Consider the following 23,592-nt stretch of genomic DNA (forward strand, 5'->3'; position numbering starts at 1 on the left):
AGCTTTTTTTGCCCCAGTCTTATTGAGGTTCCACAGTTTCTCTTGGATCAACCATTTTAAGTTTGTTTTGTGGCCTTGGATAACTGCCAGAGTTTTGAAATGGTTGGTTTTAGTTGTTTTGCTTGTATTCTGGTTGTTTTAGGAGGAGTTCAAGTTTACCAAGGTCGTCAGTCTCCTGTTCAGGAACTCATTCTCGCAGAACATGCTTGCTTAACCATACCATGCTGCTAAAGTTGATGTTTATCTGTACCAACTGAGCTTGCTCCAGGAATCCTTGAACACTTCAGTTTTTTCATGCTTAATGCAATGAAGTGTACTTCATTCTACTCAGCAGCTACTATATTTTCCTGAAATGTCCCACCATGTTCTCTGTTGTTCTAGAATGTCTCACTCTCTATTTTACCTTAATGTAAGACCAAGAGTGATTTCTATTACTGTCTACCTGTAAAACTTTGAGCAATAGGCTTAAGTTCTCTATGCTTCAGTTTCTAATCAGTTACTCGATAAGAGAACTTCTGCTTTTCACTGTTGTTAAAATTAAATTGAATAACTCAACAAGAAAAGACAAATAACTCAATTTAACAATGGACACAGCCTTTGGGAGGTGGGAAAGGAGAAAGTCCTAGTCCTTGTAAGAACCTCCCCTGCCAAGTCAAGACTCTCCACCCACATTCGCCACACAAACTATCCCAGGATGGGTTCACTCTCCAGGCTCATAGTGGGAACAGCCTCTCACTCCAGACTTGACAGTGCTGGAACCTGAGACAAACTAACACATCAGTCTCTGTGGACATGCTCATTTTTAAAAATTTATTTATTTTAAATGAAACAAAGATTAATATTTTTAATGATAAAAGGTACAATTCACAAAGACAGTAGACATCATAAACCATTAGACACCTTATCAACAAAGAAACAAAGGCACATAAAGCAAAAATCAGAAGAAATATAAGCAAAAGAAAAAATATATAATCATAGTGAGACATATTAACATTTCTCTGAGAATATTTTATCAATTGCAGAAAAAATAATATAAGAGCATCTTGAGTGATGTCTTAATAATTTAAATAAAATAGATTCATATTTAATTAATTTATATTAATCATATGCTACACACATATATTTAAAAGTTTGAATCTTATACGTTGTTCTTAGATGTCCATAGGACATTTAGAAAAACTGGCAAAAAGATAAACATTACTAAATTTCAAAAAGTAGAATTCTTTTTTGTGTGTGTGATTCAGTTATACATGTACACATATAATATTTTTGAAATTATTTTCCATTATAGGTCATTATACAAGATATTGACTACAGTTCCCTGTGCTATACAGGTAACCTTTGTTACTTGTTGCATATCCATTTTTTTAAATTAGAAATCTAGCATTCTATTCATACTAAGTCAAGCAAGCGGAATCAAAATGTCACAAATTTTTTAGCTAGGCAAAAATTAATGTTTTCAAAAATATATATTACACATATTATTTATGTATATGTATACAAAAGCTTTTGTACTACACTTGATAAAGGCTTGAGAAAGAATGTCAAAAAAAAAGAAGAGATGAAGAAATTGGAAAACATAAACTAAATGATGGGAGCCGTGAATATGAAACAGAAAAAGTGAAACAAACTACATAAAAGTAAAAGATCCTGATATAGTCCAGTTGTTTTTAAATATGGCTGCTCATTAGAAACATATCTGGAGCTCTGGCAAAATAAAGAAATGCAATACCTGGGCATTTGTATTTCCCAAATATTCCAAGATAATTCTGATATACATATGGACTTTAAAAGGTGATTACAGACTTTTCTAATAAATGCTAGTTTTGGTGATATAGAATTCTGTAATTTTTCTGTTGACCAATCATGATAAAATAATATTAAGTGAGTAATAGTTCAGTTCAGTTCAGTTGCTCAGTCATGACTGGCTCTGCGACCCCATGAACTGTACAATGGCAGGCTTCCTGTCCATCATCAACTCCCGGAGCTTGCTCAAATTCATGTCCATTGAGTCAGTGATGCCATTCAACTGTCTCATCCTCTGTCTTCCCCTTCTCTTCCCGCCTTCAATCTTTTCCAGCATCAGGGTCTTTTCCAATGAGTCAGTTCTTCACATCAGGTGGCCAAAGCATTGGAGTTCCAGCTTCAGCATCAGTCCTTCCAATGAATATTCAGGACTGATTTCCTTTAGGATGGACTGGTTGGATCTCCTTGCTGTCCAAGTGACTCTCAAGAGTCTTCTCCAACACCACAGTACAAAAGTATCAGTTCTTTGGCGCTCAGCTTTCTTTATGGTCCAAATCTCACATCTATACATGATTACTGGAAAAAAGTATAGCTTTAACTAGAGGGAAATTTTTGGAATAGTAATGTGTCTGCTTTTTAATATGCTGTCTAGGTTGGTCATGGCTTTTCTTCCAAGGAGCAAGTGTCTTTTAATTTCATGGGTGCAGTCACATTCTGCAGTGATTTTGAAACCCTAGAAAATAAAGTCTGTCACTGTATCCATTGTTTTCCCACCTATTTGCGGTGAAGTCTGGGGCCAGATACCATGACCTTAGTTTTTGAATGTTGAGTTTTAAGTCAGCTTTTCTCTCTCCTCTTTCAGTTTCATCAAGAGGCTCTTTAGTTCCCCTTTGCTTTCTGCCGTAAGGGTGGTGTCCCACCTGCATATCTGAGATTATTGATAATTTTCCCTGCAGTCTTGAATCCAGCTTGTGCTTCATCCAATCTGTCATGTCATTAGATCTACTCTGCATATAAGTTAAATAAGCAAGGTGACAATATACAGCCTTGAAATACTTCTTTCCCAATTTGGAACCAGTCAGTTGTACCATGTCTGGTTCTAACTGTTGCTTCTTGACCTGCATACAGATTTCTCAGGAAGCAGGTAAGGTGGTCTGATATTCCCCTCTCGTTAAGAATTTTCCACAGTTTGTGTTGATTCACACAGTGAAAGGCTTTAGCATAGTTAATGAAACAGAAGTAGATGTTTCTCTGGAATTCTCTTGCTTTTTCTATGATCCAACAGGTGTCAGCAATTTAATAGTTACAGAATCACAGAAGTAATAGATGCTCATCAGTTTTCACAATCAATAGCCAGACAAAAAATAAAAGATGATTACAATTGCAAACCATAATGGGAACATGATTAATCTAACAATATAAAATAATTACATACAATTTGGGGGGTCAAGCAGAGTGATGTGGTTAGTGGAAGTATATACCTAGACATGTTTTCATCTACTCAGCCAGTCTATGTCTTTTGGTTGGTGCACTTAATCCATTTACACTTAAGATAATTATCAATATGTATGATCCTATTACCATTTTCATAATTGTTTTGGGTGCATTTTCTCTAGGTAGGGTTTTTCCTTCTCTGTTTCCTGCCTAGAGAAGTTCCTTTACCATTTGTTGTATAGCTGGTTTGGTGGTGCTGAATTCTCTTAACTTTGGTTGTCTGGAAAGCATTTGACTTCATCATATCTGAAGGAGAGTCTTGCTGGGTAGAGTATTCTTGGTTATAGGTTCTTCTCTTTCATCACTCTAAATACATCATGCCATTTCCTTCTGGCTTGTAGAGTTTCTGTTGAGAAATCAGCTGATAGTCTGATGGGAGTCCCCTCGTATGTTATTTGCTGTTTTTCCCTTGTTGCTTTTCACATTTTATCTCTGTTTTTAATTTTTGCCAGTTTGATTACCATATGTCTCAGTGTATTCCTCCTTGGGTTTATCCTGCCTGGAACTCAATGTGCTTCCTGGACTTGGTTGACTATTTTCTTTCCCATGTTAGGGAAGTTTTCAGCTATTATCTCTTCAAATATTTTCTCAGGTCGTTTATCTCTCTCTTCTCCTTCTGGGGCCTCTATAATGTGAATGTTCATATGTTTAATGTCCCAGAGGTCTCTTAGGCTGCCTGCATTTCTTTTCATTCTTCCCTCTATATTCTGTTCTGTGGCAGTGATTTCTACTGTTCTGTCCTCCAGGTCATTTATCCGTGCTTCTGCCTCAGTTATTCTGTTATGGATTCCTTCTAGGGTATTATTCATCTCTGCTTCTTTGTTCTTTAGTTCTTGTACGTCTTTGGTAAGCATTTCTTGTATCTTCTCAATCTTTGCCTCCATTCTTTTCCCGAGATTCTGTATCATATTCACTATCATTATTCTGAACATTTTTTGTGGAATGTTGCCTACATTCACATCATTTAGCTGTTTTTCTAAGATTTTATTCTGTCCCTTCATCTGGGATGTAACTTTCTGCTTTTTCATGCTGATTAACTTTCTGTAGTGTGGTTTTGTTTTCGTCGCTGTTGGATTGTGGTTCTTCTTGTTTCTTCTGTCTGTCCTCTGATGGAGGAGCCTTGTGTAAGCTTCCTAGTGGGAGGGACTGGTGGTGGGAAAACCTGTATCATGCTCTGGTGGGCAGGGCCTTACTCAATAAAGCTTTAATCCAATTATCTGCTGATGGATGGGGTTGCACTTCCTCTCTGGTAGTTTTTTGGCTGAGGTGACCCAACTCTCAGGTCTATGGGCTCTATGGTCAGGTTAACCTCCAAGAGGGTTTACACCAAAGGAGACATTCCCAGACAGCTGCTGCCAGTCCCTCTGTCCCTGTGATGAGCCCCTGCTGACCTACACCTCCACAGGTAGCTGTTGGAGGGTATAGCTGACCTATACCCTCCAACACTAGCAGATAGTTTTCATTCAGGTTCCTGTGGAGTCACTGCTCTTTTCCTTTGAGTCTTGGTGCATGCAAGGTTTTGTTTGTGCCCCTCCAAGAGTACAGTCTCTGTTTCCCCCAGTTCTGTGGAAGTCTTGTAGTCAAATCCCACTAGCCTTCCCAGTCAGATTCCCTGAGGATTCCCAGTTCCTTTGTTGGGCCCCTAGGCTAGAAGCCTGATGTGGAGTTCCAAACCTTCACAACGGTAGGAGAACTTCTTTTGTATTATTGTTCTCTAGTTTGTGGGTTACCCACCCAGTGGGTATGGGATTTGATTTTATCGGGATTGTGCCCCTCCTACCATCTCCTGCAGTTTCTTCTTTGTCTTTGGGCGTGGAGTATCTTTCTTTGGTAGGTTCCAGCATCCTCTTGTCTGTGGTTGTTCAACAGCTAGTTGTGATTTTGGTGCTTTTGCAGGAGGAGATGAGCAGAATCCTTCTACTCCTCCATTTTGAACCAGAAGCCCTGGACATGCTCCCTTTCACTTGTAGGTCTCTTCTTGGTTGTGACTCAGAAAGACCAAGTCCAGTTTGGGTTTGACTCCAGGTCTGTCTCTTCAATTTTTCTGCCTGTTTGCTAGTTATGACCCTCTCCTCAATCTGGTTAAGTATTTATGTCAAGTACTGTTCTTCTGAAAACAGAATTTCTATCTCTAATATCAAGTTCAACAGTGATTCCTTGCCTGCTTGCTTAGTCACTAAGATGTTTCCAACTCTTTGCAACCCATGGACTGCAGCCTGCCAGGCTCCTCTGTCCATGGATTTCCCAGGCAAGCATACTGAAATGGGTTGCCATACCCATGGAATCTTCCTGACCCTGGGTCAAACCTGAGTCACTTGCATCTCCTGCATTGGAAAGCAGATTCTTTACCACTCGCCACCATTCCCCAAAAAAGGACACTAATTTTGAATAAAGATTTCTCCAAAGATGAGTAAATGACAATAAGTGCATGAAAAGATGTTCAACATCATTAGTCATTAGGAAAATACAAATCAAAACCCACAAAAGGACATGTCACTTCATACTTATTCACTTAAATGATTAAAGGAAATAAAGACTGACAATAAAAAAGTGAAAAGTTATGGAAAAATTAGAACCCTCATACATTGCAGATTGAAATGAAATTAGTGCAACCATTTGTAGAAAACAGTTTCTCAAAAGTTTTGACATGTAGGTACCACATGACCCAGCAATTCCACTCTTAGGTATATATCCCAAACATATGAAAAGACATATCCACACAAAAAATAACATCAATGTTCATTGCAGCATTATTCAGAATACCCAAAACCTGAGAATGATGTAAACGTCCATCAATTGATATAGGTATACCAATATGTAGCATAGCCACATAATAGAATATTATTCAGCTATGAAGAAAGACTCAAAAATGAGTTTTCACCATAAAACCATGTTGCAACATGAATGAACCTTGAAAACATTCAGTGAAAGAATCTAGTCACAGAAGACCACATACTGTATGATTCCATTTATGGAATCATAAATGGAATATCCATAAATGAAATACTCCATAAATGGAGTATCCTGAAAAGGCAGATCTATAGTGACAGAAAGTTGATTAATGGTACCCTGGGGCTAGGATCAGGGTTGAGATGCGTGGAAATGGGAATGAGGATTGACTGCTAATGTGAGTGCAGTTTCTTTTTGAGGAGTTGAAAGTGTTCTGAAGTTAGACTGTGGTGATGGTTGCACAACTCTGTGACTATCCTAAAGATCACTGAACTGTACAGTTTTAATGGGTAAATTTCATTGGATGTGAAATCATATCTCAATAAAACCATAATTTTTTTTTAAAAAGCAGTGGATGAGTTTTACAGCAGATAAAAAATTAAATTGAATAATGCAAGAAAGGCTCTTAAAACTATGTTAGCTTCACAGGACTCTCAAAAACTAACACATTTACAGACTTCTCTGTTTCAACCCTGTTTATCTCAGGAACATCTATTCATTGGTCTTGTTTCCACTAAAACATGATTTCTTTGGGAATCCTCCTTAACCATTCTATTTCCTTAGACCCAAAACTGAGCATTACATTCAAAGATACATTGTCATAACCTCCCTTTTTTATCATTAAATTGTGTATCTCCTGCCAATATGGGATTTAAGAACATGTATAGTCTCTTCACCACTGTATTGTCAGAGCCAATCACAGAACCTGTCAAAAAAGAGACACTCAATACTTCTTGAGTAATGAGTGAATTTAAATAATTATTACAGATCCCCAAGGACAAATGCATTTTTTTAATTTTTTAAGGGAGTCACTTTTTAAATATCTGTTTTTAATTGGAGAATAATTGCCTTGCAGTGTCCTGTTTGTTTCTGCCATACAACAATGTGAATCATCCATAAATATGCATATATTTCCCCCTCTTGATACTCCCTCCCACCTACCCCCATCCTTAGGTTGTCACAGGGCATTGGGTTGAGCTTCCTGTGTTATGCAACAACTTCCCACTAACTATTTTACACATGGTAATGTATATGCTTCAATGCTGCTCTCTCAATTCACACCACATTCTCCCCTCGCTGTGTCCACAAGTCTGTTCTCTATGTCTGTGTCTCTATTCCTGATCTACAAATAAATTCACCAGTACCATTTTTCTAGATTTCATATATATGCACTAATATGCAATGCAAATTCATTTTAAAATTAATTTTCATTGGAATATAGTTGATTTACAATGTTGTGTTAGTTTTTGCTGTACAGCAAAGTGAATCAATTGTCCATATACATATATTCAGTCCCTTTTCAGATTCTTTTCACATATAGGTCATTACAAAGTATTGAGTACAGTACCCTGAGCTCTATAGTAGGCCCTTATTAATTATCTGTTTTAAATATAGTAATGCGTATATGTCAATCCCAGTCACTCAATTTATCCCCCCCTTTCCCCCTTGGTAACTATAAGCTTGTTTTCTACATCTGCAACTTTATTTCTGTTTTGTAAATAGGCTCATTTATATACTTTTTTTTAGATACTGCATATAAGCAATATCATATGATATTTGTCTTTCTCTATCTGATTTACTTCACTCAGTGTGACAATCTCTAGGTCCATCCATGTCACTGCAGATGGCATTATTTTGTTCTTTCTGACTGAGTAGTATTCCATTGTAAATATGTACCTCATTTTCTTGATCACAAACGCATTTTTTATTCTCTCCTTTCTTAGCTGCTGGCTCCACTCAGAAAAGGGATTTAAATGGGGTTTCCTTGGACCAGTCTGTGCCATCTTCTCTGTGAGTGATGACATCAAAGCATCGTTAATATTCAGCTAAGCGTCATTTAAAGAGGAGAACTAAGAGTGGGGGGCATGGATTGGTGACAGAGGTGACAAGAACAGGAATGTTCCTGGGTTATCATGGGTTTGGTTGCATTTTCTAAGACCATTCTTAAAACTTAACACACTAATACAGTTAAAAATAGAAACTACTTAAGTGCGGAAATGATGTTGGACAGGCTGGACAATGGACTCAAATTTTATCTAATAAATCTTTTCTGGTTTCCTGAAGGCCAATTTAGCTTTCTGTCTGATGACCCTTTGGATTTTGAAAAGAAAACTCTGTTCCCTCAACAGTGAGGTGTCCACCCTCCAGAACACGAGGTAAGATGGAGAAGAGACTGACAACCCTGAAGATGTGTGGTCCCAAGGGTGAAGGCATGTGTCTGAACAGTTCCTTGGTGTCCATTCTCAGGTTTTCTAAGGAAACCCAGAGTAAAATGGATGGAGGTGTCCTAAGGCAGCAAGTTCAGACCCAGTGGTGTTCTCTGTCCATCTCTAATTCCAGTTTGTGACCTTGTGACTCCCTCAGCAACATTCTCTGGACTTTGTCAGCAGTCCTATGACAAATGTGCAGAGAACAATTATGTTCCCATGAAGCACTTAGAGGAATCTGTGACCACTTCCACAGTCTAGTACACTTTCACACTCCACATTTCAAGCTCATTCTCACCTCTGTCCCACTCCTCTTCCTGGTAAAAATCCCAATGAACATTAAATCTTCTAGAAGGTTTAGGCAGTCCTTTGTTCCAGGAAATCTTGTGCTTATCTGATGCTCTTTCCTTTGCATTTCTACCATTATCTTTTCCAAATTATGCATCTTACTGTTTTGTTGTTTTAGTCATTTGAGTAGATCATGAGCTTTATGAAAATAGTAATTTCACCTTTGTGACATTTAATGCTCAGGACCCAACACAGAGCATGATGCATGGTACTTCCTCAGGAACGTTGCTTGAATGAAATTATCTCCACAGAGCATCATAAAGCTTTTACATCTTATGAAGTGTCGCTTCCCTTTCCATCCATATCAAAATGTCATTCTAGACCCAGTGGCATTTCTATTGTGGAGCATCATTGACAGCAAAGAATCACAACCCAGTCTGAGAAGTCATTACCAACAGGGAAAGGAAGGAGCATCCATGGGTGAAGATGAGAATGGCTCTGGTTGTATCAGGAACTTACTTTCTTCTCCTACCCAGGATGCTGACATTTAAAGCCACAGCTCAGCTCTTCATCTTGGGATGCACGTGGTGTCTGGGAATCCTGCAGGTGGGACCGGCTGCCCACATCATGTCCTATCTCTTCACCATCATCAACAGCCTGCAGGGTGTCTTCATCTTCCTGGTGTACTGCCTCCTCAGCCAGCAGGTACTGCTGTCTGACTCCCTCTCAGGACTCATCCCATCCTCACTCCTCTCAGGTGAGCTGACTCAGAGCATGCTTTGCAGGTCCGTGAGCAATACAGGAAGTGCTTGAAAAGGATCAAAAAAAGCAAAGCCGAGTCTGAGATGTACGTGCTCTCCAGCAGGACCATGTCTGATGACTGCAAACACAGTGAGGTAAGATCACGCACTGCCCCCAGAGCACTTCACTAACCAGTTTATTGATCAGCACATGCCTAGCACACTGGACAGCTGCGTATGAGCTATTGATGTCTTAGGATGGCTTACTCTTTGTTTACTATTTGACTCATTCTCAAGTGGCATTGGTGGTAAAGAATCCGCCTGTCAATGCAGGAGATGCCAGATACCTGGATTCGAACCTTGGATCAGGAAGATCCCCTAGGTAGAAAATGGCAATGAACTCCAGTATTCTTGCCTGGAAAATTCCATGGACAAAGGAGCCTGGCAGGTATAGTCCATTGGGTTGCACACAATCGGACACCACTGAGCATACGCACATGCGCGCGCGCGCACACACACACACACACAAACCATTAGCAGTGGTCTCAGTTTGTTTACAAAATGCATTTCACTCATATTCCTTAGGGAACTGTGTCCATCTTGACTCATATCAGTATTCTTATTGAACACTTACTATGTGCCATGCATGGTTAACTAAATAAGCAACTATCAATGATCTGAAATGGTGAGGCACATTCTATTCAGAGTCACATTATCCTCATTTTGCTGTACACCTGTCTCTACGTAACACTCAGTAGCACCCCTCAAAAATGCAGAAAACGGGGACAGATTATGTACTTATCTGTGTGCTAAAGAGAAAGGTGTTAGCTGGAATTTTAGACTTTCTTAACAAGACTGTCTGATATTTTGGGCACTCTCTGTGCTGTGCTGTGCTCAGTCACTTCAGTCGTGCCTGACTCCATGCTTTCCCATGGACTGCAGCATGCCAGGATCCTCTGTCCATTGGATTCTCCAGCAAGAATACTGGAGTGGGTTGCCATGCACTCCTCCAGGGGATCTTCCCGACCCAGGGATCGAATGCAGGTCTCCTGCATTGCAGGCAGATTATTTACCCCTGAGACACTAGGGAAGCCCCTTGGCACCCTCTACCCACAACAAAACCAAAAAAGATAAGCAGTAGTAACACAGGATAATTCAAGACAGTGATTACCAAGAAACAAACTTACTGGTTTAGACTTACAAACTTATTTTCCTTATATTTTCTGACCTCTTCCATCTTCTATTTAATGCCTTCAATCTTCCATCTTACTGAAAGGAAACTAGTATATGCCTGGAAGCCCTTCTGCATTTCTCACATTACCTGTCCCCCCAACCTCCATAAGCACTGATTCCAACATTGAATCTTCTATCACTTTGCCCTTTCTCAACAAATGTTCTCAGCTCTTATTTCACAAAGAAAATCAACATCGTCATGATGCTACTTTGTGAACTCTATGCCATACCAAATATCAGCATGCATCCTCTTGTATCATTGAGACAATTTTCCTTCTCCTCTCTGAAGACAATGATTCCACCTATGCTTTGAATCCCATTATCAATGCTTATCAATTTTCCTTACATTCTTGTTCACACATATTCTCTCATTCTCTCTTCCCCTTACCCTTCTTCCCTCACTCTCCCCTCCAATTTTCAACAATATTTTCCCCATAACCATGGGTACATGTTTGGTTCTCTTCTGTCTTACAAACATGTACTACTTGGCCATCTTCTTGCTACCAGCCAAGAGCTGACAGTTCTCTCTGTCTTTATTTCCCTGACTTAAACTCATGCCTTCAGCCGATGCAAATTATAGTTTCTTTCCCCTATATTTCACCAAAACAAATATCTCTTAGATTTACAATGATCTCCATCTCCCAGAAAATCTTTCAGAATTTCTGACCATTCCCCACTGTTTTCTCATAAAACACTCCATCCTTATCCTCACTAGATTCTACTTATACATTCCTCTTTGTCTTCCATTCTCTCTTGCCATTCTCTCTTTGTCTCCTTTGAAGTTCCATACAAAGGATTAGTTCCATGCAAAGGATTAGTTCCAGAATAACTTTAATTCCTGTTTTATTCTTTTCTTCTAGACATTTATTTATTTCTCCTAACATTTATTCCTTAGATTCAGTCACAATAGCTGTAAATGATGGCCATTAGTTTCTTTATCTCTGACTTCTCCTCTGAAATCTGAAGGAGTATGGAGTATTTGACATTTTTCGGATCTCAAAGTCATCATCAACTCAGCTTTCCAATTTAAGACTTGCAATCTTTATCCTAATCCAGTTCTTTCTCATGGTGTCCTTCTCCATCTTCATGATGCCACATTCATCCTGTGGCACAAGTTTGGATCCTGAAAGTTACTCTCAACAGTTATCTTATTACCGTCACAACCTATACCACCTGTGATCTTTTTGTTCTTATCTTTTCAATATGTCCACAATCTTTCCTGTTATCTCAACTTCCATCACCTCCTCCTTAGCCAGGATTCCAGCTTGCCTACACACCTGCTATGCTCATCTAGCTGACTATTCTTTCCATTCTTTTCACCTCCCAATATATCCATTACCCAGAAATCAGAAAGATCTTTTCAAAACGCAAATAAAATCATTGCACTCTTTGGTAAACCCATTTCATATAGGGTCAAAACCAAGAGCCATGCATCAGTGAGAATTTGTTTGATTCATCTCCTGCTTTCCTCTCCAGCTTCATATACCATTATTCACCATTATTTCAGCCACATTAAATTTCTTTCAATTTTGAAAATTCAATGTGCCTCTTTGGGACAAAGGCTTTGCACATATTCCTTCTCTTTAAAACACTTTTTTATTCTTTGGCTCAAAACTATGTATGCCTTCAGACATATCTTTCTATGTTGATTCCTCCATGAAGACTATGCCTGCTCAGATTCTTCCATGTTTCTCTCTGATAGCCCCTAGAGAGTTTTGTCAGAGTCATTTTGCTCTTGGTTTTCTCTATTTGATTAATATTTGTTTCCTTCTAGATTTAGCTTCTGCAGGCACCATTTTGCTTTTCCTGTCTGTTATATCTTCAACAATTCACACAGTGCCAGACATGTAGAACTACTCAATACATAATTGCTACATGGTTGGTTAAATTAATGAGTGAATAATCTGCATCTGCAAGAAGGGGCAGAAACTGTCTTATTCATCAATCTCTCTCTCCAGTGTTTAACATTTTACAAATGATCAACAATTATTTACTAAACAAAGATGAATGAATGAATGAACTCCCTGATCATTAAGGGGGTGAAGTATCAGAAAAAATTATTGATTATTTTATGGTGCCTTGCTGCGGTCCTTTAATGGACCGGAACCTGGTGGTCCGGAATCGACAATTAGAAAGTGAAAGAGAGAAAGAGGCTGATATTCCCTGGTTTATGCAGAGAATCAATAAAGCTCTTGACACAGGGCTTGCACTGCTCATGAAGGCACAGGGCGCCCTCTCGAAGAGGTCTTGAAAGCCCAGGCGAGAAAGTGAGCTCAGCAGATTTCTATGCTCCAGAGAATTAGCCTGAAGGAGAGAGAGAGAGAAAGACACGAGGACCCAAGCCTCTGGTGGAGGAAGGGTGCTTTAATGATCTCTCTGTGAGTATATATATGCTGTTGTACAAGAAATTTCTTTCGACAATGATAAAGATCAGAAAACCAAACGTACAGCAACCGTTACCAAGGGAACAAGGGATTAATAATAGTCACAAGGTCAGGAGACAATCCATATCTCAAGAAAGAGGATCGAGACTAACCAGTTTTGTCGTAAGGAGAATGTTTACTGAAGGAGATTCAAGCCTTTCTCATCCCATGACCTCAGTCCTGGGAGCAGCGTGCCGTTCCACTGATAAGGAACGGAGGATTTATGAGAAACAGCACGTAGGAATCCTCCCGTTAAACATTCCCCGACAGTGCCTCTTTCCTTTGGAAATATCAAGATAATTCTCTGCCCTACCATATTTTTTTTTTTATTATTAACCATCCTGTCTACCATTAACACCCACGTATTTCCTTATGATACCAGAGCATTGTGTAGATCTTAGTTCCCAGGCTGAAACAAATCTGGAATGAAATATTAGCTCAACCAAATGTTTGCTGGGTGAGCTTGATCAAACTGCTTTTCAAGCTGCAGAACATTTTAAACCCTCAGTTGCCTCATTTGTCTCCTCCCTCCAAATTAAGACCATTTTCTTAGATTAACTCAATCAGGACTAACTACACACTTCCCTCTGCAGACTCTAACTGGGTCAAATCTTGGTGGGAAGGATTGAACTTCCTCCACACACTAAATTCTGATTTAGCCAAGGATGCAGAGTGTAACCTATCAGGAGTTAATGTGGCTTCCCTCATACAACTGATGCTGTCCACATAGGGAGGACCCCACAGATATGAGAGATTCGATGCTTTGCTCTACCACAGCCCTGTCCCACTCATGGATTACACTCATTCAGAGAGAACAGAACAAATAACCCATGCGTGTCTGCTTAAGGGAATGCTAATGGTGTGTGACCCTCCATGTTCTTGAGTCAACTCAGCCTCAGCAAGGGCATAACCCTGTCCCTGGGAGACCCAGAACAGGATCTGAGCTTCCCTCATTTCAGAATCCAAGAAAACTTGCACTTCCATAGTGTAGTTTCCTATCGTTGCTGTAACAGGTTACCACACACTTGCTGCTAAAAACAAATTTATCTTACAGATCTAGAAGTCAAAAGTTCAAAATGGATCTTATGGGACTAAAATCAAAATGTCTGTATCCCTTCTGGAGACTTTAGGGAAATACGTATTTCTTCACCTTTTTTTAACTTCTTGGGGCTGCCTGCATTCCATGGTTAGTGGCCTCGTGTTTCACTCAATCTTCAAAGTCTGTTTAGTGTAGCTTTTCACATCAATCAGCTCACCTCTATCCTCCTTCTTCTCCCCCTTTTTCTTCTCCTCCTCCTTCATCTCTCTCTTTCTCTCTTCCTACCTCTGTCATTATATCTTTCCCCGCCTCTTTCTCTCTTACTTCCCTCTCTCCTTTATGAAGACCCAGATCATTAAATTGGCTCATCAGGGTAATCCAGGATGAATTTCCCATCTCAATATCATAAAAATTTATTTTTTCATGTAAGCTAATATATTTGCAGCTTCCAGAGTTAAGATGTTGACATCTTTGTGGGATCATTATTCTGCTAGCACATCTACTGTACATGGGTTTCATTTATAGTTCAGTTCAGTTGCTCAGTTGTGTCCTACTCTTTGCGACCCCATGGACTGCAGCACGCCAGGCTTCTCTGTCCATCACCAACTCCCAGAGTTTACTCAAACTCATCTCCATTGAGTTGGTGATTCCATCTAACCATCTCATCCTCTGTCTTCCACTTCTCCTCCTCAATTTTTCCAAGCATCAGAGTCTTTTCAAATGAATCAGCTCTTTGCTTCAGGTGGCTAAATTATTGGAGTTTCAGCTTCAATATCAGTCCCTCCAATGAACACTCAGGACCGATCTCCTTTAGTTTGGACTGGTTGGATCTCCTTGCTGTCCAAGGGACTCTCAAGAGTCTTCTCCAACACCACAATTCAAAAGCATCAGTTCTTCTGTGCTCAGTTTTCTTTATAGTCCAACTCTCACATCCATACATGACTACTGGAAAAACCATAGCTTTGACTAGACGGACCTTTGCTGGCAAAGTAATGTCTCTGCTTTTTAATATGCTGTCTAGGTTGGTCATAACTTTCCTTCCAAGGAGTAAGCATCTTTTAATTTTATGATTTATAGTAGAAACACTGAAATCTTTGTATGAATAAATATTTGCCACTGTCCCCTACTTCCTGCAGAGATGATATACATGGTGAAGAAACGAAATATACTTTCTCTATAGAGAAACACAGTAATGGCTCAGATAGCTATTGAAGGATTCTAAACTTCAAGTAATCTGGTCAGCTATTTCTACTCTCTATGGGCAAAGGACCAAACAAATCCTTGGCTTAATGTAATTACATCTTCTACTGTCTCCTAAAATTTGGTGTCTCTTATGCTTAAAAGTTAGGCATGTCTTTCTTTCAACCTGGAATCTCTTCTATGGCTTCCTGTCATCTTGTTCAAGAAAAACAAAATAATTTATCTGTGTTCCATTGTGTATAATTTCCTGGAGTACAATATTTGAAACCTTCTTGAGTAGAGATAATCATGTGATGTTGCCCATCCCAAACACCGGAATTTTCCCTGAGCTTTCTATAAACCTAGGAATAAATAACTCATATTGGGGGTAGTAAGGACTGTCCAAAAGGACTTCAGTGTTTTTTCCTTTACATCCCAGGTGATTAACAACAGATAACATTTCTAGACTTTTATCAATTTTCAATCTGCCTTATTTTATGACTCCATGAAGAAAACATTTCCCAAACTCTGAGCAGAGGAATCAAGACATACATTTAGAAACAGATAGATATTTTTTTGTTGGACATTTAACTGTTATTATATTCTATAACTTCAGGGTTAGGAAACATAGGGAGATGGGACTTCTGAGAAAGACCAGGCTCAACCAAATTTCATCTAGTCTGTAGGCATTTTGATCTTATCCTGACAAGTCCATCTGACAAGGAGTTTTTTTGACTAAAGGCTTCTTAAATTTCTTTTCTTTTTTTCAAAGGAAATATTTGTCTTTCTATGGTTTCATGTATCATTTCTAAAATATCTTTCCAAGTTACTTAAAAAGATCTTTGATCTTTCAGAGCTAGGACAAATAATTTCACAATTTGTATTGAAGCATAAAAAAAACCTCAAGTAGCCAAAATAATCTTGAGAAAGAAGATCAACCTTCCTGAGGAATCAACCATCCTGACTTTAGACTATGCTACAAAGCTAGTCATCAAGACAGTACAATACTGGCACAAAGACAGAAATATAGATCAATGGAACAAAATAGAAAGCCCAGAGATAAATCCATTCACCTATGGACACCTTATCTTTGACAAAGGAGGCAAAAATATATAATGGAGAAAAGACAATCTCTTTAACAAGTGGTGCTGGGAAAACTGGCCGACCACCTGTAAAAGAATGAAACTAGAGCACTTTCTAACACCGTACACAAAGCTAAACTCAAAATGGATTAAACATCTAAACATAAGACCAGAAACTATAAAACTCTTAGAGGAAAACATAGGCAGAACGGTCTCTAACATAAATCACAGCATGATCCTGAAAGGTTGTTGCTGAACCACAGAAAGACGGCCAGGATTCTTGGCCTCTGGAGGAGAAGAATTCAATCCGGGGCCAGAGACGATGCTGGATCGCTCAGAGATTTTGTGTGATAAGGTTTTATTAAAGTATAAAGGAGATAGAGAAAGCTTCTGACATAGGCACCAGAAGGGGGCAGAAAGAGTACCCCCCTGCTAGTCTTCAGCTGGATGTTATATAGTCACTAGCAGTTTGTTAATGAAAGAAAGGTATGTCTTAAACTCAGAATGGCACCAGGCCCCTCATCTATAAGATGTATTTTGGAATAATCTGGGCACCGGACATCCCGGGTCATAAAACGATTGACTTGAATTTTGCAGAAAGGCAGATCATGCAAATAGTTTCATTTACATAGATTAGGGGAACAATGTCTGAGTATAACATACTGGTTTGTCAAGTAGGTTCTGAGCCATTAGGCGGAACAGACTTGAAGACAGAGTTTGGGGTAAATGCACAGTACATTAACATAGCTTAAGACAAATATTTCCATAAAAAAAAAATGCATTGGTTAACTCAAAGTTTGAGAATAGTTAACTTCAGGTGAAACCAGGTGTCATGGCAACACAGTATTTTAAGAGAAACCTCTTTTAAATTTGTATAGAGAAGGGAAAAAATATCGCTAGTTTGTTTCCTCCTGCTGCTTAAGAGAGAGAGAAAATGTCTGACACTTGCAGCCTATTTCCTCCGTTTGGAGACCCCTGGCCTTCCTGCCTGTTGCCCTCTCAATCCTCTATGACCCACCTCCCAGAGTAAAGGAAATAAAAACAAAAATATACAAATTGGACCTAATTAAACTTAAAAGCTTTCGCACAACGAAGGAAACTATAAGCAAGGTGAAAAGACAGACTTCAGAATGGGAGAAAATAATAGCAAACGAAGCAACTGACAAAGAATTAATCTCAAAAATATACAAGCAACTCCTGCAGCTCAATTCCAGAAAAATAAACAACCCAATCAAAAAATGGGCCAAAGAACTAAACAGACATTTCTCCAAAGAAGACCTATAGGTGGCTAATAAACACATGAAAAGATGCTCAACACCACTCATTATCAGAAAATGCTAATCAAAACCCCAATGAGATACCATCTCACACATTTCCGCATAGCTGCCATCAAAAAGTCTACAAACAATAAATGCTGGAGAGGGTGTGGAGAAAAGGGAACCCTCTTACACTGTTGGTGGGAATGCAAACTAGTACAGCCACTATGGAGAACAGTGTGGAGATTCCTTAAAAACCTGGAAATAGAACTGCCATATGACCCAGCAATTCCGCTGCTGGGCATACACACCGAGGAAACCAGAATTGAAAGAGACACATGTACCCCAGTGTTCATTGCTGCACTGTCTACACTAGCTAGGACATGGAAGCAAACTAGATGTCCATCTGTAGATGAATGGATAAGCAAGTTGTGGTACATATACAGAATGGAATATTACTCGGCTATAAAAAAAAAAAAAAAGAATGCATTTGAGTCAGTTCTAATGAGGTGGATGAAGCTGGAGCCTATTACACAGAGTAAAGTAAGTCAGAAAGAGAAACAGCAATACAGTATATTAATGCATATATATAGAATGTAGAAAGATGGTAAGATGACCCTATATGCAAGACAGCAAAAGAGAGGCAGATGTAAAGAACAGACTTTTGGACTATGTGGGAGAAGGTGAAGGTGGGACGATTTGAAAGAATAGCACTGAAACGTGTATATTACCATGTAAAATAGATGACCAGTGCAAGTTTGATCCATGAAACAGGGCACTCAAATCCGGTGCACTGGGACAACCCTGGAGGGATAGGAAAGGGAGGGAGATGGGAAGGGAGATCAGGATGGGGGGACCCATGTACACCCATGGCTGATTCATGTTGATGTATGGCAAAAGCCACCCCAATACTGTAAAGTAATTAGCCTCCAATTAAAATAAATTAATTAATTTTAAAAAGATCTTTGGAGGGATTCCCTGGCAGTCCAGTGGTTAAGACTTGGCACTTTCACTGCTCTGCGCCCAGGTTCAGTCCCTGCTCAGGAAACTAAGATCTCTCAAGCTGCACGGAGTGGCAGAAAAAAATCATTTGAACTGTATCTTCTTATCCCATGGAAAACCTGAAGTGTTATTCTTTGAGCTATTAAGTGAGGACAAAAGATACTTAGTTGTGTGTGTTTCAAGAAATTCATTGTGTCATCAGTGTGAAAGAAGTCATGGTGGTGGACTTATTGGTTACTCAATTCCTGCGAATCTGGAATTTTACTGTGTCCGACAGGGCATTCAAAAAACTTTAAACACCTATGATAAATCATAATGGAAAAGAATATAAAAAGAATGTATATATGTGCATAACTGAGTCACTTTTCTGTATCTAATTATTAGAGAAAACTTGCCGCACTCAGAGCAGCCTCTTGTAGCCACTAACCAAGAAACAAAATTAAAGTTTGAAAGGAATTGCAGGTTATGTTGGGGCTACAAAGAAAGAGTCCGTCTAAAAGAAGGGTCATGTTGGGCACTCCAAGATGTCAACCTTGTCCTGTCCTGCGGGTCCTATTGTGGTAGGGCTTATCTCCACACCTGGGATGGGAAAGTTGCTGGATAAAGTCTCTCTTTCTTATTTGTTCCTTCTTTTTTCACAAATATGATAGATTATTCTCTTGAGTCTACAAAGAGATTCTCCATTATTTTTTGACGATGTGGCCTTCTGTTGGATAAATTACATATCAAGGCTCTTATAGTGAGTGTTTTTGTTAGATCATTTGCTAATACAAATAATGTTGCAACTGTTTACACTTACTTCATTGATCTCATTTTCGATTATGCAGTTAGGTTGGATAATGCGTCAAATTCACAACTGCATGTTTGTAGATACTTCCATATTTCAACATCTTGAGGTCACTCCATCGACCCTGCCACCAGTAGTATGTATGTGTGTGTGCTCAGTTTTGTTGAACTCTGTTGCGACTCCATGTACTATAGCATGCAAGCTCCTCTATTCATGGGATTTTCCAGGCAAGAATACTGGAGTGGGTTGCCATTTCCTCTTCCAAGATCTTGCCAACCTAGGGGTCAAACTCACATCTCTTGCATTTCTTGCATTGGCAGGCATATTTTTTATCCTGAGCCACATGTTTCCCTACAGCCTCACCACAAGGTTCTTATCAAGTGTTGTACTTTTACCCATCTGAGAGGTAAATAGCATATCTAGGGAAAGATTTGTATCTTTGTATCCTTTTTATTATTAGTGGAAGGGAACATCTTTCTTTATGAGTCAGTAATATTTCAATCTCTGGAAACAATTTGTTCACATCCTTGGTATATTTTTCTATTAGCTTGTAGTACTTTTCTTATGGATTGGGGGACACTCTTTAGATACTCTATTGGTGAAACTAAAGACTCTCAAGCTTTACGGTGCATCAAAAATCATCTGAAGGGCTTGTTATTTATTTGACATTTTACTGATAAATGTCATACCTGACCCAGAACCCAGCATACCAATTCATGCCCATATCTTTATTCATGCACTTCCCGCTACCCTCATCCACACTACTGTACCTGGTGAAATCAGGTTCATTATCCACTTATCACATTTTCTAAGAGGCCAGGGAGGTCCATTGCTTTCTTTTCATTAACACAGAGAGAATCATCTGGACAGAGAATGCTCTAGGTCATTTCATGGAGAGGAAAAAGATAGGGACATCATTGGAGGGACCATGGCAGAGGGACCTCCCATTTCACAAATATAATTGACGATTTGTATATATCTTCCCACTAGATGGTAAGGTTTGTGAAATCAGAAATCTTGCCTGTGTTATTTTTAATGCACAGGGTCAGCACAAAGCCATGTGCACAAACCATCCACAGTAATATCAGTTGATTGAAACTGGGGATATTTATTCAACATCATAAGGTTACTGAGATGTTGATAAGGATTGCATTGAATCTATAGGTCAACTTGGTGGAATGCTACCATATTAACAATATTGTCTTCCGATCCATGACTGTGGGATGCTTATCCATTTCTTTGGGTCTTCTTTGACTTCTTTTGACAATCTTCTTTAGTTTTCAGTGTAAAAGTTTTGTACTTTCTAACGAAGTGTCATTTTTACATATTCTTTTTCAGGAGACTCAAATTAACGGCTAAATCAGATGATCTTGTATCCTGGTCGGCAAGGAAAATTCTGAACTGTCATCTTTGGGCAAAACTTTTAAAATATGTTTTCATGTTTGTTACAGGAACTCTTCACTGAACCATTGTGTAAGGAAGTATGATGGGAATTCTTGATATTTAGATTGCTGGGAGAATTTTGCTTTTCTACTCCATATGGTATGCTCACCTCACTCTCAGCATAGTCAAAGGGCTCTGATGCAATTCCTTAGTTGCCTTAGATTAAATCACCTGCTTCAACCTTTTTCTACAAAGTTCCTCAAGTTTGTTGGTATATGAAGATATTTGAAGGTATATGATAAGGAAAATGAGCTTCAGAAAACTGTCTTAAAATACCATAAGGCAGGAAAGTAAGGTTCAAATACCTACATGAAGGGTAAATAATTGCTATGATGTCCCAAATTTTTCCTGAATTATGTCCTAAGAACAGTTGAGTTACAAGCAACCAGGACAGTTGGTTTCAATACATACATGCTTCAACTTCTTCACCCTCCATCTAAAGATTACTAACTTATGCATTAGAAAAATATATTTTAGTACTCACCATGTGTGTGGGTGTTTGTAAGTCACTCAGTAGTGTCCGACTCTTTGTGAGCCCATAACCCATAGTCCACCAGGCTCTTCTGGCCATGGAATTCTCCAGGCAAGAATACTGGAGTGGATAGCTATGCCTTTCTTCAGGGGATCTTCCTGACCCATGGATTGAAGTCAGGTCTCCTGCATTGCAGGCAGATTCTTTACCATCTGAGCCACCATGGAAGCTCGGTACACACCATGTACTGCACTAAATTAAGAGATCTAGTTTCTAATTTCACAGAGCTTACATATTAAAGAAAAGGCTTTATTAAGAGTAAAATCAGAATGCTGTAAATAAATAAAATCTCTACATCCTTACAATTGTAAGACGTGCTGGGTTAGAAAGAGTATATTGCTATTGCACATTTTTAAAGTTTTACTTACATGTATAACAAACTGTTTCAGTCTCAGCACGTGATCTTGGCAAGATCCAAGTCCAAGGGACATAGAAATGTCCCATGGACATCCACTGACCAGATTTCGATCAATTTAAACAAATGGAAAATGACTTTAAATGATCATAACATGTTAAATTTAAAATATCCATGAGTGCTTAATGATACATAACATATTTGAAAATAAGTGTAGAAGATATGACAGAAGTAGATAATGACAATTTTTCAGTATCCAGTAAATCACCACTAAAAGCACTGAGGAAAATATTGTTGAAAGACTGGCCAATCTCACAATGCTAAAGAATTCTCTTAAGTGATTATTGATTTCTTATAAGGACCAAAGTATGTTTTTATAATGTTAGATCAGATAGCCACCAAATGAACTTAATGATCAATCTTAACATCGATAATATCAGTCTGATGTTATATATTTCCTGATAAGACATGAACTGAAACCATCCCATTTGTACTAAATAAAGGTTTGTGTCCATATCATAAGTGTGTGCGTGTGTGTGCTACCGCTTCAGTCGTGGCCAACTCTTTGCGATCCTATGGATTGCAGCCCACCAGGCTCCTCTGTCCGTGGCATTCTCCAGGCAAGAATACAAGAGTGCATTGCCTCTAGTATTGATCTCTTCCAGGGGATCTTTCTGATTGAGAGGTCAAACCCTCATCTGCCTGTGTCTCCTGCATTGCAGGCAGATTCTTTACCCACTAAGCCATCAGGGAAGCACAATCAATTTAACCTAAATCTAATCTAACCTTTCCCCACTCCAGTACTCTTGCCTGGAAAATCCCATGGACGGAGGAGCCTGGTAGGCTACAGTCCATGGGGTCCCTAAGAGTCGGACACGACTGAGCAACTTCACTTTCACTTTTCCCATTCATGCACTGGAGAAGGAAATGGCAGCCCACTCCAGTATTCTTGCCTGGAGAATCCCAGGGATGGCAGAGCCTGGTAGGCTGCCGTCTATGGGGTCGCACAGAGTCGGACACGACTGAAGCGACTTAGCAGCAGCAGCAGCAATCTAACCTTTAGACCAAGGCTTAGCAAAGTATAACCTGCAGGCAAATCCAGGAAGCTGCCTTTCTTTGCACATAAACTCTTACTGGTTCATAACCACACTGTTCACTGGTTTATTGTCCATAGTTGCTTTCAGGCTACAATGTGAAGTTGAGTGCTTGTGAAACAGTCTTCAAGACCACAAAGCCAAAAATTTTTACCATCTGACCCTTTCTAAAAAAACCTTTCTGGGACCTGTTCTTTGAGACCAGACTTTCAGTACACATGAAACACAGAGGAAAGGCACACAAGTTAAATAACCATGATGAAGCAGTCAGGCAAATACAGAACACAGGAAATTTTTCTAATGTCAGTATCATTGTAAAAGGTGCATAAGGCTATCTAGATAAAAGTGACAAAAGTGACATGGCAAACAAATTCACTTTCAACTTTAGTAGTGAGAGGGTAACAGGCAAGAAGGCCAGGGGTCTCCAACCAGAGGGAATAGATTGCAAGGGTCAGACATTTCTTATCTCTTTCTTAAGTGGCAGGAGAAAACAAACAAGCATTAGATTTTTTCCCCCTTAACCTAGATAGCATATTTAAAAGCAGAGACATTACTTTGCCAACGCAAGTCCGTCTAGTCAAGGCTATGGTTTTTCCAGTGGTCATGTATGGATGTGAGAGTTGGACGGTGAAGAAAGCTGAGCGCCAAAGAATTGATGCTTTTGAACTGTGGTGTTGGAGAAGACTCTTGAGAGTCCCTTGGGCTGCAAGGAGATCCAATCAATCCATCCTAAAAGAGATCAA

At 39.2% G+C, this 23,592-nt stretch overlaps 1 protein-coding gene across 4 annotated transcripts in view; it reads left to right on the top strand.

Annotated features, from left to right (window-relative positions):
- The window catches only part of LOC145510353 (adhesion G protein-coupled receptor E2-like), a 55,180-nt gene extending 32,906 nt beyond the window's left edge, over nt 1–22,274 (top strand). For all 4 annotated transcript variants that reach the window (XM_081501270.1, XM_081501268.1, XM_081501267.1 and 1 more), the window contains 5 exons: nt 7,914–7,980; nt 8,254–8,345; nt 9,221–9,389; nt 9,470–9,580; nt 20,764–22,274. In XM_081501270.1, coding sequence (XP_081357396.1) covers nt 7,914–7,980; nt 8,254–8,345; nt 9,221–9,389; nt 9,470–9,580; nt 20,764–20,784 — 460 coding nt within the window. In that variant the 3' untranslated portion in view covers nt 20,785–22,274. The remainder of the gene's footprint in view (nt 1–7,913; nt 7,981–8,253; nt 8,346–9,220; nt 9,390–9,469; nt 9,581–20,763) is intronic.
- The last annotated feature ends 1,318 nt before the right edge of the window (nt 22,275–23,592 follow it).

Source organism: Giraffa tippelskirchi, chromosome 6 (assembly GCF_054371585.1).
Source record: "Giraffa tippelskirchi isolate mGirTip1 chromosome 6, T2T-mGirTip1v1.2.pri, whole genome shotgun sequence".
Lineage (NCBI taxonomy): Eukaryota > Metazoa > Chordata > Mammalia > Artiodactyla > Giraffidae > Giraffa > Giraffa tippelskirchi.